This window comes from Lagenorhynchus albirostris, chromosome 17, assembly GCF_949774975.1.
Source record: "Lagenorhynchus albirostris chromosome 17, mLagAlb1.1, whole genome shotgun sequence".
Taxonomy (NCBI): domain Eukaryota; kingdom Metazoa; phylum Chordata; class Mammalia; order Artiodactyla; family Delphinidae; genus Lagenorhynchus; species Lagenorhynchus albirostris.
In genome coordinates, this window is record NC_083111.1 from 40,412,943 (window position 1) to 40,427,159 (window position 14,217).

At 38.0% G+C, this 14,217-nt stretch overlaps 1 protein-coding gene across 1 annotated transcript in view; it reads right to left on the minus strand.

Moving 5' to 3' along the window:
- Positions 1-14,217, minus strand: part of CDH17 (cadherin 17) — a gene marked incomplete at its 5' end in the record, with an annotated part of 82,639 nt that overhangs the window by 55,297 nt on the left and 13,125 nt on the right. The window contains 3 exons of the mRNA XM_060128119.1: positions 43-201; positions 2,355-2,493; positions 3,422-3,556. Coding sequence (XP_059984102.1) covers positions 43-201; positions 2,355-2,493; positions 3,422-3,556 — 433 coding nt within the window. The remainder of the gene's footprint in view (positions 1-42; positions 202-2,354; positions 2,494-3,421; positions 3,557-14,217) is intronic.

The window sequence follows — 14,217 nt, forward strand, 5'->3', positions numbered from 1 at the left end:
TAACTGCCTCAGAGAGTCATATGAGGACATCACTTAACTTACCTGCTAGAGTAAGTGAAATTGCCCCCGTTTTGTTGTTGATCTGAAAGTACATGATATTGTTGACCTTGGGAAGCTGCATGATAATTTTATAAATAAGCTGGCCGTTGGGTGTGGCTGGATCATCCAAGTCTGTAGCATTGACATACATAAAGGGCTTTCCTGTTTAACAAAATGTACCCAGAAAAAAAAGATATTAATTGAAACCCAAACCAACCACAGACACATTTGCCTTCTAAGAGGCAGAAATAGAATGGAGGAAGGTGCCATAATTCATATCAGTGGTGAAATGATTCTTTATTCTGCCCCTTTCCTCTAGGATGAGGTTTCTTAAAGTATGGTCCAGGGACTTCTAGAGGTCTTTGAGACTGTTTTTAGGGTCATACATGTGTGAAAGACCCATTCAAATCACAACATAAGGGCTTCCCCGGTGGCGCAGTGGTTGAGAGTCCGCCTGCCGATGCGGGGGACGCGGGTTCATGCCCCTGTCCGGGAAGATCCCACATGCCGTGGAGCGGCTGGGCCCGTGAGCCATGGCCGCTGAGCCTGCGCGTTCGGAGCCTGTGCTCCGCAACGGGAGAGGCCACAGCGGTGAGAGGCCCGCGCACCGCAAAAAAAAAAACCACATAATTTGATGGATTTTAGCATAAAGAAGTATCCCAAAAAAGGCATTAATATGGTTTCGGATTCTACATTGAAAATAACATTTAAGAAACCACCACTTGTTGAGTTTTGGTCTAGTATCAAAGAATATCCACAATTATCTGAAGCGTTATTACACTATTAACACTGTGTAAGGAGAGTTTTTCTTTAAATGTTTCAACCAAAACAGCATATGGCAACAAAATGAATGCAGAAACAGAAATGAGAATCCAACTGTTCTCAATTAATCCAGACATTAAAGAGAGGTGCAAAGATTAAAACAATGCCATTCTTCTTAACATTCCTTTTGTCTTTGAAAATAGTTATTTTTATTAAAATATGCTTATTACTTTAAATCAATCACTAAATAAATATTTTTTAATTTCTCAGTTTTAATTTCAAATACGATAAATATTGATAGATATAACCAGTGACGTATTGGAGTCAACTCGTGAGACCTAGTTGAATTTTCAGAAATTTTGTAAGCCAATTATTAACACCAGTGGTAGCTTAAAATAGGTTATGGTGAGAGTACTTATACCACAGAAATTGACAAATTCTACAAATCAGGGTTTTTTCTCCCTGGAGAGACAGCTATTAAAATTTACTAGCACACCACTGGAGATAACCAAAAGTTTCTTGGAGTCCACAATAGTTTTTATGAGAATACAAGGGCCCTGAGACCAAAAAGTTTGAGAATCACTGAATTAGAAAACCCTATTGGTAAAGAATAAGACCTGGAAGATTATTACTTGGCAGAGTTTAGTGGTGAGCCTTTGGTATGCAACCTCAGGGACAGAGACACGTGAAATTGCTCCACATAATAAAGTGGAAGGAATATTCTTCCTGAGTTATTGGAAGTGGGCATTGAAGAGTGAGAGATAGCGATTAAGTGACACAGAGGGAAGTTTGACAGTGAGTTGATGGAAATGGCCAAAAGTCTTTCTGAGAACTCACAGTCTAATATTCATGTTTATTTTGTGCACTGTTATGACATGATGCTCCTTCATTCCTCTAAATCTTCAGTAAAGCCTGCCACACATACCTATGCTTTGATGAGGGGCTTTTGTAGAAATGAAAAGTAAAAGAGTGAAGGGATGAGTCATAGCTAGGAGCTGAAGTCAGAGAAGAAAAAGAACTGGAAGCCAGCAGTGACCATGAGAATGTGGATTTCTGGGAGGATGTGGGAGAGTAAGCTTACCTTTCCAGAGTGTTCTACAGTGTTCTAAAGCTGTAAGGTGTTCTAAATTCTCACCCTAAAATGGTGATTCTTAACTAGGGGTGATTTTGCCCCCCAGGGGACATTTGGCGATGTCTGAAGACATCTTTGCTGTCACAATTTGGAAGGGAAGTGTTGCTCCTGGCATCTGCATTGATAGATGTCAGGGATGCTGCTAACATCCTATAATGCACAGAACAGCCCCTAACAAAAAAAGGATTATCAGGCCCAAGATGTCCATAGTGCCAACGTTGAGATGTTGTGTCCCAGAGCAGTAGGGATAATAAAACAACTCCTAGAGGATTGCTGTGAAGTTTAAATAAGATAAATAAAATTTAAATAAGATGGTAAGTCCTTAATGAATGCTAGTTACACATGTTAGCCACACAAAGCTGCCCCTCTGCCTGTTACACTTGCATCTTTCCACAGATATCTCCAGGCTCCTGCCTATTACCTGGGCGAGAATTCTGCCTTACTGAGCCTTCATACTTTGACTGGAGAAACACAGGTCGATTGTCGTTGATGTCCTTCACTTCTATGGTGATGGGGACCGGGCCTTCCACTGTATTGCCGTGAGCATCCAGGGCTGAGACCTGATGTTGACAGGAAAAGGAAACCTCCTTGGTGAGTCTGGACCTCATATCACACATTCAAGAGTCACTTGAAAGAAATTAGAGCCCAAATAACCAATAACCTGGTCACTACAGGGGAGAAAGACACCCATAAGAGCCCAAATTGGGAGCTGCTAAAATAGAGGCCCTATCAGTTAAATCAATCTAATCATGACTGTGTTTTTCCAGCAGTGAGGTTGGCTGGACACTGGACATGCTTTTTTTCTAAATAGCTGGAATCAGTAAAATAAGAATACTTTGACCCTTGAGGGTATGAAAGTATGTCCTGTTACAGAGGCATTTTAGTGGTTGATCTGCAGAGCCAGTAGTAGAATTTAAACAGAAAGCTTTTGGCTTGCTCTTTTCCCCACAATTAGCTCTCTATCATTCAGATAGAGATACAAACCATGAAAACTAAGGGGGAAAGAGAGAGAGAAGGGTCTCTCTAGGCAGCCTCTGACTTTGGTCATTGATTACTTCTGCTTCTTGCAAGGCCCAAAGGAGCTCCATCTAGTACCACTGCCACCTTCTTTGTGGGTCCAGAGACCACCCAACAGCCATAGGCAGACACCAGTGTAATAGCAGAGAAGTACTGGCTAGTTTTGATCCATGTGCCATCCAGGTTTCCACTCATTTTGATGAGTAATGCCATCTAAGAGCCTTAGCAATATAAATTGGGTTACTCTGGTCATAAAGCCTAAAAAAGAGGATACCTTTGCCACACGCCTCTCTAGTTGTTAAAAAATAAAATAAAATTTAAAAAGACAAATGAGATTTGCAAAGCATGTCATTAGTGTCAGGAGAGCTGAAACAGGATTCTGTGCTAGGAAAGAAGGTGCCAGTGATATTTCCAGGACAAAGAGTGCTCAGAGAGATTAGAGTTAGTGTCCTTTGTCTGGTCTCAGTTCACCTGGAGTTTGTGAACAGCTCTTGTTTCCCTGTCCAGGGCTTTGCTGTAATACAGAAGTCCATCTGGTTGTATCTGAAATATGTCATCTGTCTCCCCAGTTAGTTTGAAAGTCACAGCAAGAGGACTGGCCTTAAACTGGGGAAAAGCAAACATTAGATTAGATTGTAAGGAAAAACAATGTTGTAGAATTTGTAGTAAGTCACCAATTTCAGGTAACGTTTTCATTTGTACAATCACTAAAATAGGAAATTCTAAGCTTTTAAAGTGATACATTCTAAAAGTCTGCTTGAACGTTAGCTATGTACATTCAAAATACATTTTCCTCAAGAAACAATATGTGACATAATTCAGTACATTGATGAAAGCCAATAGATGCTTTAAATTGTAGCTAAAGTTAGATGAGATTTTTCTGGGAATATCGGAAAGCTATAATACTACTAGCTTTTAAGTAACATTAAAAAGGGTAGCTTCATTGCTAGGATAAAAAAGATGTCATTTAGTACTTCTACAAATTGTGACAAAGATTAAAAGACATTGTAATATTAAGGAAAACAACTTAAAAGTGGTTTTAATTGATAAAGTTCTATATGACAATCTCACTTTTTCAGAAGTAAAGAAAATACCAATGATTATTCATGGGATAGCTGGATAGCTATAATACTTTTAAGACCACAAGAATAGAAAATTCACATAAAATAAAGCAGATGTAAAAGTTGTTCAATCTCATTAATAATTATATATATATATATATATTTTTTTTTTTTTTTGCGGTACGCGAGCCTCTCACTGTTGGGGCCTCTCCTGTTGCGGAGCACAGGCTCCGGACGCGCAGGCTCAGTGGCCATGGCTCACGGGCCCAGCCACTCCACGGCATGTGGGATCTTCCCAGACCGGGGCACGAACCCGTGTCCCCTGCATTGGCAGGCGGACTCTCAACCACTACACCACCAGGGAAGCCCCTAATATATTTTTATATATTTAAAAAATAAAAACTAATAGTCAATGTTGTAAAGGATGTAAATAAACACACATATTATTGATGAAAATATAAATTAGTATAATCCTTTTGGAAATAACTTGAGGCATAAAATGTTTGTAGCCTTTGATAGCAAATATTACTAAATAGAATTTATTCTAAGGAAATATTTTTTAAACAATAAACTGCATGCTTGTAGTATAGTAGCCTACAATACTGGTAAAGTTGAAAACTCCTAAATGGTCAAAAAAAGAAAGGTATAAAATTATATAACACATAAACTTAATGAATTTTAAGCATTAAAATGTTCATTCTATAAATTATGAATCAGCAAAAGAACAATGATATGGTGTAAAGTAACAAAAGGAGAACATGAGTAAGTCTAGATAATGATTGTAACAGTACCAAGTGTATTCATGTCGGTTGGCAAGAAATGGAATTTAAAAAAAAAAACAAACAGCTGATGTGTTACATGGGTAGAACTGTGGCTTGCAAAATCCAAGGATTGTTTATTTAAGAAAATTACTGACTATCAGTTAGAAGCAAGCTTTGTAGTTGCTTTGACTTGCCCTAATTCCATCATCCTTTCTCAGGATATGCAGTGGCCTTGAAAACCAACAGCCTCACAACCATGGTACTATGTAGGGGGTAGAAGGAGTTTGGAGTTTGGAGTTTCCCAGAAGTCCTGTCCCCAAAGAACTGATATTATCTAACCTATCTGGAAGCTCCCTGGAAATACCTATTCATGCAGCTTGTCTTTATTTGACCCAACTCAGAGCTCACTCACTGCAAACAATTTTCTTCCTGGGGAATCTGTTGAAAATAATCATCAGCAGTTGCTTAACACTGCAGCTGCCTGAGACAGTGATAGCAGTTGATGCAAATAAGACTTTAACTAAAACACTTAAAAGGTAAAGCTTGAGAATGAGATGTCTCTTGCAGGGGCCAGGGGAACATCAAAAATCTCCAATAGATTCCTGGGAGTCTAAAAGGCCACATTCATAAGTAGAACTGTGCACATGCCCAGGAAAAACCTTAGAAGGCCCTAATCTCTCACCTCTGACTGACCTTGAGGCGCTGTGCAAGCAGGAAGTAAAGGCTAATGCAGAGTTGTAAACTGTTTGTCACATCTTTGAAGATGTACCCAACAAGTACACAGAGCCTATTGGCAAAGGTTGGAAGACTTATTGATTCTAGGCTTGTAAGGAAATCTTAATTCAATCATTAGCTGAACACTAAGCTAACCAAACAGACTTCAGTGGCTACATATGGCAAAGAATACAGACTTTACAGAATTAATTCAGGAAAGTCATTAAACAAACAAACAGCAACAACAACAAATCCTGGGAAGACAATGGGATATGATTTCTGGTGTTGCCACATCATATTATTTATAAAGTCCAGTTTTCAACAAATGATTGTGAGACATGCAAATAAAAGAAAAGTAAGGCCCATATAAAGGAAAAATAGCAGTCAACAGAAACTGTCCTCAAGGAAGTCTAGATGTTAGACTTACTAAATAGGATTTTAAATTAACTATTTTAAACAGGTTCAAAAACAAAAGGAAACTATCTCTAAAGAACTAAAGTATGATAACAATGTCTCACCAAATAGAGAATATAAATAAAGACATGGAAATTATTTTTTAAAAAAACAAATAAGAATTCTAGAGTTGAAAAGCATAATAACTGAAATGAAAAATTCATTAGAAAAGGCCCAACAGTAAGTCTTAGCTAACAGGAGAAGAATTTGTGAATTTGATAATAGATCAATTGAGGTTATCCACCCTGACAGAAAGAAAGAGGAAATATTAACAGAACCCTAGAGGCAAACGGAACATCATCAAGCAAACATGCATAATGAGAGTCATAGAAGAAAAGGAAAGAGTGAAAGGGGCAGAAAGATTATTTGAAGAAATACTAATCAAAAACTTCCCAAATTTGAGAAAAACATTAATCTATGCTTCCAAGAAGTTCACTGAACTTGAAATACAATAAATTCAAAGAGACTCAAACTTAGACTCATCATAATAAAACACAAAACAAACAAACAGGGACTTTTCTGGTGGTGCAGTGGTTAAGAATCCACCTGCTAATGCAGGGAACATGGGTGCGATCCTTGGTCAAGGAAGATCCCATGTGCCGTGGAGCAACTAAGCCCATGTACCACAACTACTGAGCCTGTGCTCTAGAACCTGTGAGCCACAACTACTGAGCTGCGTGACACAATTACTGAAGCCCATGCACCTAGAGCCCATGCTCCACAACAAGAGAAGCCACTGCAATGAGAAGCCTGCACACTGCAACGCAGAGTAGCCCCCACTCGCCGCAACCAGAGGAAGCCTGCATGCAGCAATGGAGACCCAATGCAACCAAAAATAAATAAATAAAAATATATAAATTTATTAAAAAAAAAAACAAAAAGGGCTTCCCTGGTGGTGCAGTGGTTGAGAGTCCACCTGCCGATGCAGGGGACATGGGTTCATGTCCCGGTCCGGGAAGATCCCACATGCCGTGGAGCGGCTAGGCCTGTGAGCCATGGCTGCTGAACCTGCAAGACCCGAGCCTGTGCTCCACAATGGGAGAGGCCACAACAGTGAGAGGCCCGTGTACCACAAAAAAAAAAAAAAAGAGAATTTGGAAGTACAGAGACTCATCACATACAAAGGATCCTCAATAAACTGAACAGCTGATTTCTCATGGAGGCCAGAAGACAGTGAAATGACATACTCAAAGTGCTGAAAGAAAAAGACTGCCAACTAAGAATTGTATATGCAACAAAACTATCCTTCAAAATGAGGGTGAAATTAAGCTATACTACTATTAGAACAAACAAACTTTAAGATAAAAATTATTACTAGAGAAAAGAAGGATATTCTACACTGATACAAGGGTCAGTCCATCAAGATTCTATAACAATTATAAACATACATGCACCTACCAACAGACCCCAAAATACATGAAGCAAAAACTGACAGAATTGAAGATAAAATATACAATTCAACAATAATAGTTGGTGACTTGAAAACTTCACTTTCAATAATGAATATAACAAACAGACAGACGATCAACAAGAAAATAGAAGACTTGAACAACACTGTAAACCAACCAGAAGCTAACAGACATCTATGGAACACTCCATCCAACAAAATCCTAACACACATTCTTCTTAAATATACATTAAACATTCTCCAGGCTAGATCATATGATAGATCACAAAACAAGTTTCAATAAATTTAAATCATTGAAGTCATACAAAATATGTTCTCTAACCACAATGGAGAAACTAAAACCAAATAACAGGAAATGTGGGAAAACCACAAATATATGGAAATAACAATACACTCTAATAACCAATAGGTCAAAGAGGAAATTAAAAGGGAAATTAGAACATACTTTTAGATGAATGAAAATGAAAACACAGCATACCAAACTTTATGGGATACAGATTAAGCAGTACATGGAGGCAAATCTATAGCTGTAAATGACTATAAAAGAAGAAAATGTCAAATCAATAATCTTCTACCTTAAGAGACTAGAAGAAGATGAATAAACTAACCCAAAGCAAGCAGAAGGAAATAAAAATTAGAGTGGAGGGCTTCCCTGGTGGCGCAGTGGTTGAGAGTCCACCTGCCGATGCAGGGGACACGGGTTCGTGCCCCGGTCTGGGAGGATCCCACATGCTGTGGAGCGGCTGGGCCCGTGAGCCATGGCCGCTGGGCCTGCGCGTCCGGAGCCTGTGCTCCGCAAGCGGGAGAGGCCACGGCAGTGAGAGGCCCACATACCGCAAAAAAAAAAAAAAAATTAGAGTGGAAATTAATAAAATGGAGAATACAAAAGCAAAGGAGAAAATCAGCAAAACCAAAAGTTGGTCTTTTGAAAAGATCAACAAAATGGACAAATCTTCAATTGGACTTACCAAGAAAAAAATAGACACAAGAGGGACTTCCCTGGTGGTCCAGTGGGTAAGACTCCCTGCTCCCAATGCAGAGGGCCTGGATTTGATCCCTGGTCAGGGAACTAGATCTCGCATGCATACCTCTACTAAGAAGTCCACATGCCACAACTAAGAAGCCCGCGCACCGCAACTAAAAAAAAAGATCCCGCATGCCAAAACTAAGACCCAGCACAGCCAAAATAAAAAAATAAATATTTTTTTAAAAAACACAAGAATCAAACAACTAAAATCAGGAATGTAAGAGGGGACGGTACTACCAAACTTACAGAGATAAAAAGGATGAAATAGAATACTATAAGCAATTGTTTTCCCACAAATCAGACAACCTAAGTGAAATGGATGAATTCTTAGATTAAAAACTACCAAAATTGACCAAAGAATAAGTAGAAAGTCTGAATAGAACTATAACAACTAAAGAACTTGAGTTAGTAATCAAAAAAATTCCCACAAAGTAAAGCCCAGGACCAGGTAACTTCACTGGTGAATTCTACCTAACAAGTATGGGAGAATTAACATCAAACCTTCACAAATGCTTCCAAAAAGTAGAAGAGTATGGAATACTTCCCAACTTATTCTATGAGGCTAGTGTCATCCTTATATGCAAAACAGAAAAAAAAATAACAAAATAAAACTACAGAGCAATATCTCATAAATATAGATGCAAAAGTTTTCAATAGAATACTAGCAAACTGAATCCAGCAACATATAAAAAGAATTATATATCATGACCAAGTGGAATTTATCTTAGAATACAAGGCTGGTTCAACATATGAAAATCAATTAATTTAATACCCCATATTAATAGAATAAAGGACGAAACCAGATGAGTATCTCTAGAGAGGCAGAAAATCATTTGACAAAATCCAGCATCCTTTCATGATAAAAAAATACACAACAAAGTAGGAATAGAAGGTAACTTCCTCAACCTAATAAAGGGCATCTAAGAAAAACCCACAGCTAATATTATACATAATGTGAAAGACTGAAAGCTTTCCCTATATGATCAGGAACAAGATAATAATGCCCAATCTTGTCACTTCTATATAACATTGTACTTGAAATCCTAGGCAAGAGAAAGAAATAAAAGTCATCCAGATTGGAAAGAAATGAGTAAAAGTATCTCTATTCACAGATGACATGATCTTACATATGGAAAATCCTAAAGAGTATAAAAAAGTTTTACAGCAAATAAACAAGTCCAGTAAGGTTGCAAGATAAAAGATCAATATACAAAAAAAAAAAAAATCAACTGTATTTCTATACACTAGCAAAAAGAAATCTGAAAATGATGTTAAGAAAACAATTCCATTTACAATAGGATTAAAAGGAATAACATACTTCAGAATAAATTTAACCAAAGAAATACAAGATTTGTAAACTGAAAACTATGAAACATTGTTGAAAGAAATTAAAGAAGATCTAAATAAATGGAAAAAACATCCCGTGCTCAAAACTTGAAAAACTTAATATTGTTAAGATAGTACTATTCTCCAAGTTGAGATACTAATTCAACACAATCCCTATCAAAATTATTTTGTCTTGTTTGTAGAATTGACACGATGATCCTAAAGTTTATATAAAAATGTATAAGGCCCAGAATAACCAAAACAATCTTGAAAAAGAAGAACAAAGTTGGGAGACTTAACACTGCCTGATTTCAAAATTTTCTACAAAGCTACAGTATTCTAGAGAGTGTGGCACTGGCATAAGGACAGACATATAGATCAATGGATTCAAAATCAAGAGTACAGAAATAAACTTTTGTATTTATGGTCAAATTAATTTCTGACAAAGGTGCTAAGATAATTCAATGGGGAAAAAATAGTGTTTTCAACAAATGGTGCTGGAACAACTGGATATCCACATGCAAAAGAATGAAGTTAGATCCCTACCTCTCGTATCATGCACAAAAATTAACTAAAAATAGACCAAAGGCATAAATGTTAAGAGTTAATACTATAAAACTGAGAAGATAAATCTTTGTGACTCTGGCTGAGGCAAGAGTTTTTTAGATGTTATAGCAAAAGCACAAACAAAAAAGAAAATAAATTGAACTTCATCAAAATTAAAAGCTTTTGTGCTTCAAATGAACTATCAAGAAAGTGAAAAGTAACCTATAGAATGTGAGAAAATATTTGCAAATCATGTGTATGATAAGGAACTTTATGCAGAATTTATAAAGAGCTCTTACAACAATAAAAAGACAAATAATTCAATTTAAAAAGAGGTAAAGGATTTGAACAGACAGTTCTCCAAAGAAGATATACAAATAGCCAATAAGCACATTAAAAGATATTAACATTAGTCATTAGGGAAATGCAAACCCAAACCACAGAGAAATATCACTTTACTCCACTAGGATAGCTATCAATACAATAAAGAAACAGATAAGTAACAAGTGTTGGCAAGGATGTGGAGAAATCAGAACACTTATACAATGCTGGTGGGAATGTAAAATGGTTCAGTTGTTTTGCAGAACAGATTTGCAGTTATTTAAAAAGTTAAAAAGTGAATTAACTATGTCCCAGAAATTTTACTCCTAGGTATATATCCAAGAGAATGGAAAACACATATCCTCACAAAAATTGTACATGAATGTCCATAATAGCATTATTTATAATAGCCATAAATGTCCGTTAAATGATAACTGGATATTCAAAATGTATTATATTCATACAATGGGATATTAATCAGCCATAAAAAAGGAAAAAAGTACTAATACCTGCTACAATATGGATGAACCTTGAAAACATTATGCTAAGTAAAAGAAATTATACACAAAAGGTCACATGTTACATGATTCCATTTATATGAAATGTCTATAAAGGAAATCTCTAGAGACTGCAAGTCAATTAGTGTTTGCCAGGGGCTGGGAGGAGAGGAGAATAGGGGGTGACTGCTAGTTGGTACAGGGTTTCTTTGAGGCTGGTGAAAGTGTTCTGGGATCAGATAGTGGTGATGGTGTACATTTTTGTGACATATTAAAAACCACTGAATTGGACATTTTTAAAGGGTAGGGCTTCCCTGGTGGCGCAGTGGTTGAGAGTCCGCCTGCCGATGCAGGGGACACGGGTTCGTGCCCTGGTCCGGGAAGATCCCACATGCCGCGGAGCGGCTGGGCCCGTGAGCCATGGCCGCTGAGCCTGCGCGTCCGGAGCCTGTGCTCTGCAATGGGAGAGGCCACAACAGTGAGAGGCCCGCGTACCGCAAAAAAAAAAAAAAAAAAAAGGTGCAACACATAAGACATTACAATAGCAGCTTCTCTTGCTGAGTTACGCAATTCCATTCTGGCTGCCTGCCTGGAGGCCTTCCAGTCAATTGATATGGAGGTGCAAGAGGGGATCCATCCTTGCCTGGGAGCAGTGGACCCGATTCCCATTTACCCTCTCTCTGGTGTTGGAGTGGAAGAGTGTGGAGCTGTGGCTAGAAGCCTTGCTGAGAATCTGGTCCAACGTGTTCCTGGCTGCAGCGTGTTTCTCTTTGGTGAGGCTGACCTGCCTGAGAAGCACACTCTTGTCCAGAGAAGGAAGCAACTGGGCTGGTTCACAAGGAGGGATTTCAGTGTTCTTAAACCTAACCTGGGAGCTGCACCTGCCCGAAGATGTGGTTTAACAGCTTGCTTCAGGGTGTTGTGACAGTTGCGTTGGACCAAAATTGGAATTTCAGCTTTGCAGTGAGGAGATTCATGCTGCCGCTAGAGCAGACGAGAGCCAATCTGCGGGAGGCAGGAGCTGAGCGAAACCGCAAACTGAGAAGCAAACTTTCACATCAGGCGTCGTAGCTAGCCCGTATGTGATGAACTGCAATGTTACCAAAGATGATCTCAAGACTTGGCTCTGGGAAAAGAGATCGCTAGTGCCATTCGGGGCTCAAATGCGAATGGACTGAAGGGCGTCCAAACGATGACTTTTCCTCATGAAGGGAAAATGGAGATAGCTTGCAATGTAGAGAGTTTTGAAGATCAAGAAGTTACAGAAACCTCAGAAGGCTCTCAATACATGGCTTACAGTGTCCTTGGGGACCATTTTTATTATGTATCTCCTTATTACATAGAAGCTCAAATTAAAAAATTGACAAGTGATCGGGGAATTGGTACTACAGGGAGAGCATTAATTGGATTACACCCCAAGAGTGCAAGAACTGTGCTGAATATGCTATTAAGGAAGGTATTGGGGAGTTCTGGAAGATACGCGGAGGCATTTTCATGTGATCCAATCTAAGGCTTCATTGAAATTGTAAGGAAAAAATATCAGCCATTACAAAGTTTTCTTTTGGCCAGTGAAGACGAGTGGAAGATCCGAGAGCTTGGTTCCAGCTGTGAATTGGAAAACTGGACGCCTTCTCTGTCCAGTGACAACAACAGGTGTTTATAGATTGTCCATAGTCACCTTATGATATTTCTAGTCATCACTGAAACTTCGTGAAATCCTCCTCTGTATCAAGTGCATGCACTTGCATGTACTAGAAGCCCTCCTGAATGAGCTGCGTAAAATAGCCATCGTTGCTGAATCATCTTTAATTATCATGAACAAAACTAAAAACGGACTCAATTTATTTGGTATTCCTGACCTCTTTATTCCAAAGTCATTCAACTCTCATTTTTTTAATGTGCACTTTTAAAAATCAAGTACTAAGCAACTAATAAATGGGGAGAATTATAAAATAACATTACTCCTTTGAAGCAAAAAAAAAAGAAGAAAAGTAATTACCTATCTGAAATATGTATCATACTATCCTTAGATCTAGAAGCCCCTGAGAGTACAGAGCTGGGGATAGTTGAAAATCCTCAGTGAGACAAGTCTATAGGTGTTTAGTTCTTTTTTCTTTCTTTCTTTCTTTTTTTTTTTTTGGAGGACCTGTTAATAACCCAAGGATCAACCTCATGGGGCAGAAAGCTTGCTTTGTTCCTCCCTGACTTCAGGTAAGAATATTTCAAGGGATACAGATGAGGGAACTGGGACAACTCCTTCCCACCACTGTGATAAAGAGCTCAAAGTACATTTTACCAAGGCTGGGTTTTCCACATCATTTCCACGTAAGAAGATGGAGAGAGCACAGTATGCTATTTTTTTTTTTTTTGTATATGCCAGATGTTACTTTATTTTTTTTGCTATGTAACCTACTTTTTATTTTGGTCTTTTTTTAAATTGAAGTATAGTTGATGTACAATACTACATAAATTATAGGTGTACAACATAGTGATTCACAATGTTTAAAGGTTATATTCCACTAATAGTTACTACAAAATACTGGCTGTATTCCCTGTGTTGTACAAGACATCCTTGTAGCTTATTTATTTTATACATAATGGTTTCTACCTCTTAATCCCCTACTCCTAACTTGCCCCTCTCACCTGCACTCCCCCCACTGGTAACAACCAGTTTGTTTTCTGTATCTGTCTTTTCTTTTTTGTTAGATTCACTAGTTTGTTCTATTTTTTAGATTCCACATGTAAGTGATATCATACAGTATTTATCTTTCTCTGTCTGACTTATTTCACTAAGCTTAATACCCTCCAAGTCTATCTATGTTGTTGCAAATGGCAAAATTTCACTCTTTTTTATGCTGAGTAGTATTTCATTGTGTGTGTGTGTGTGTGCACATAGATAGATAGATAGATAGATAGATAGATAGACAGATTACATCTTCTTTATCCGATGGACACTTAGGTTGCTTCCATATCTTGGCAACTGTAAATAATACTACTATGAATATTGGGGTGAATGTATCTTTTCAAATTAGTATTTTTATTTTTTGCAGATATATACCCAGGAGTGGAATTGCTGGGTCATATGGTATTTCTGTTTCTAGTTTTTTGAGAAAGCTCCACACTGTTTTCCTTGGCTACACCAATTTACACTCC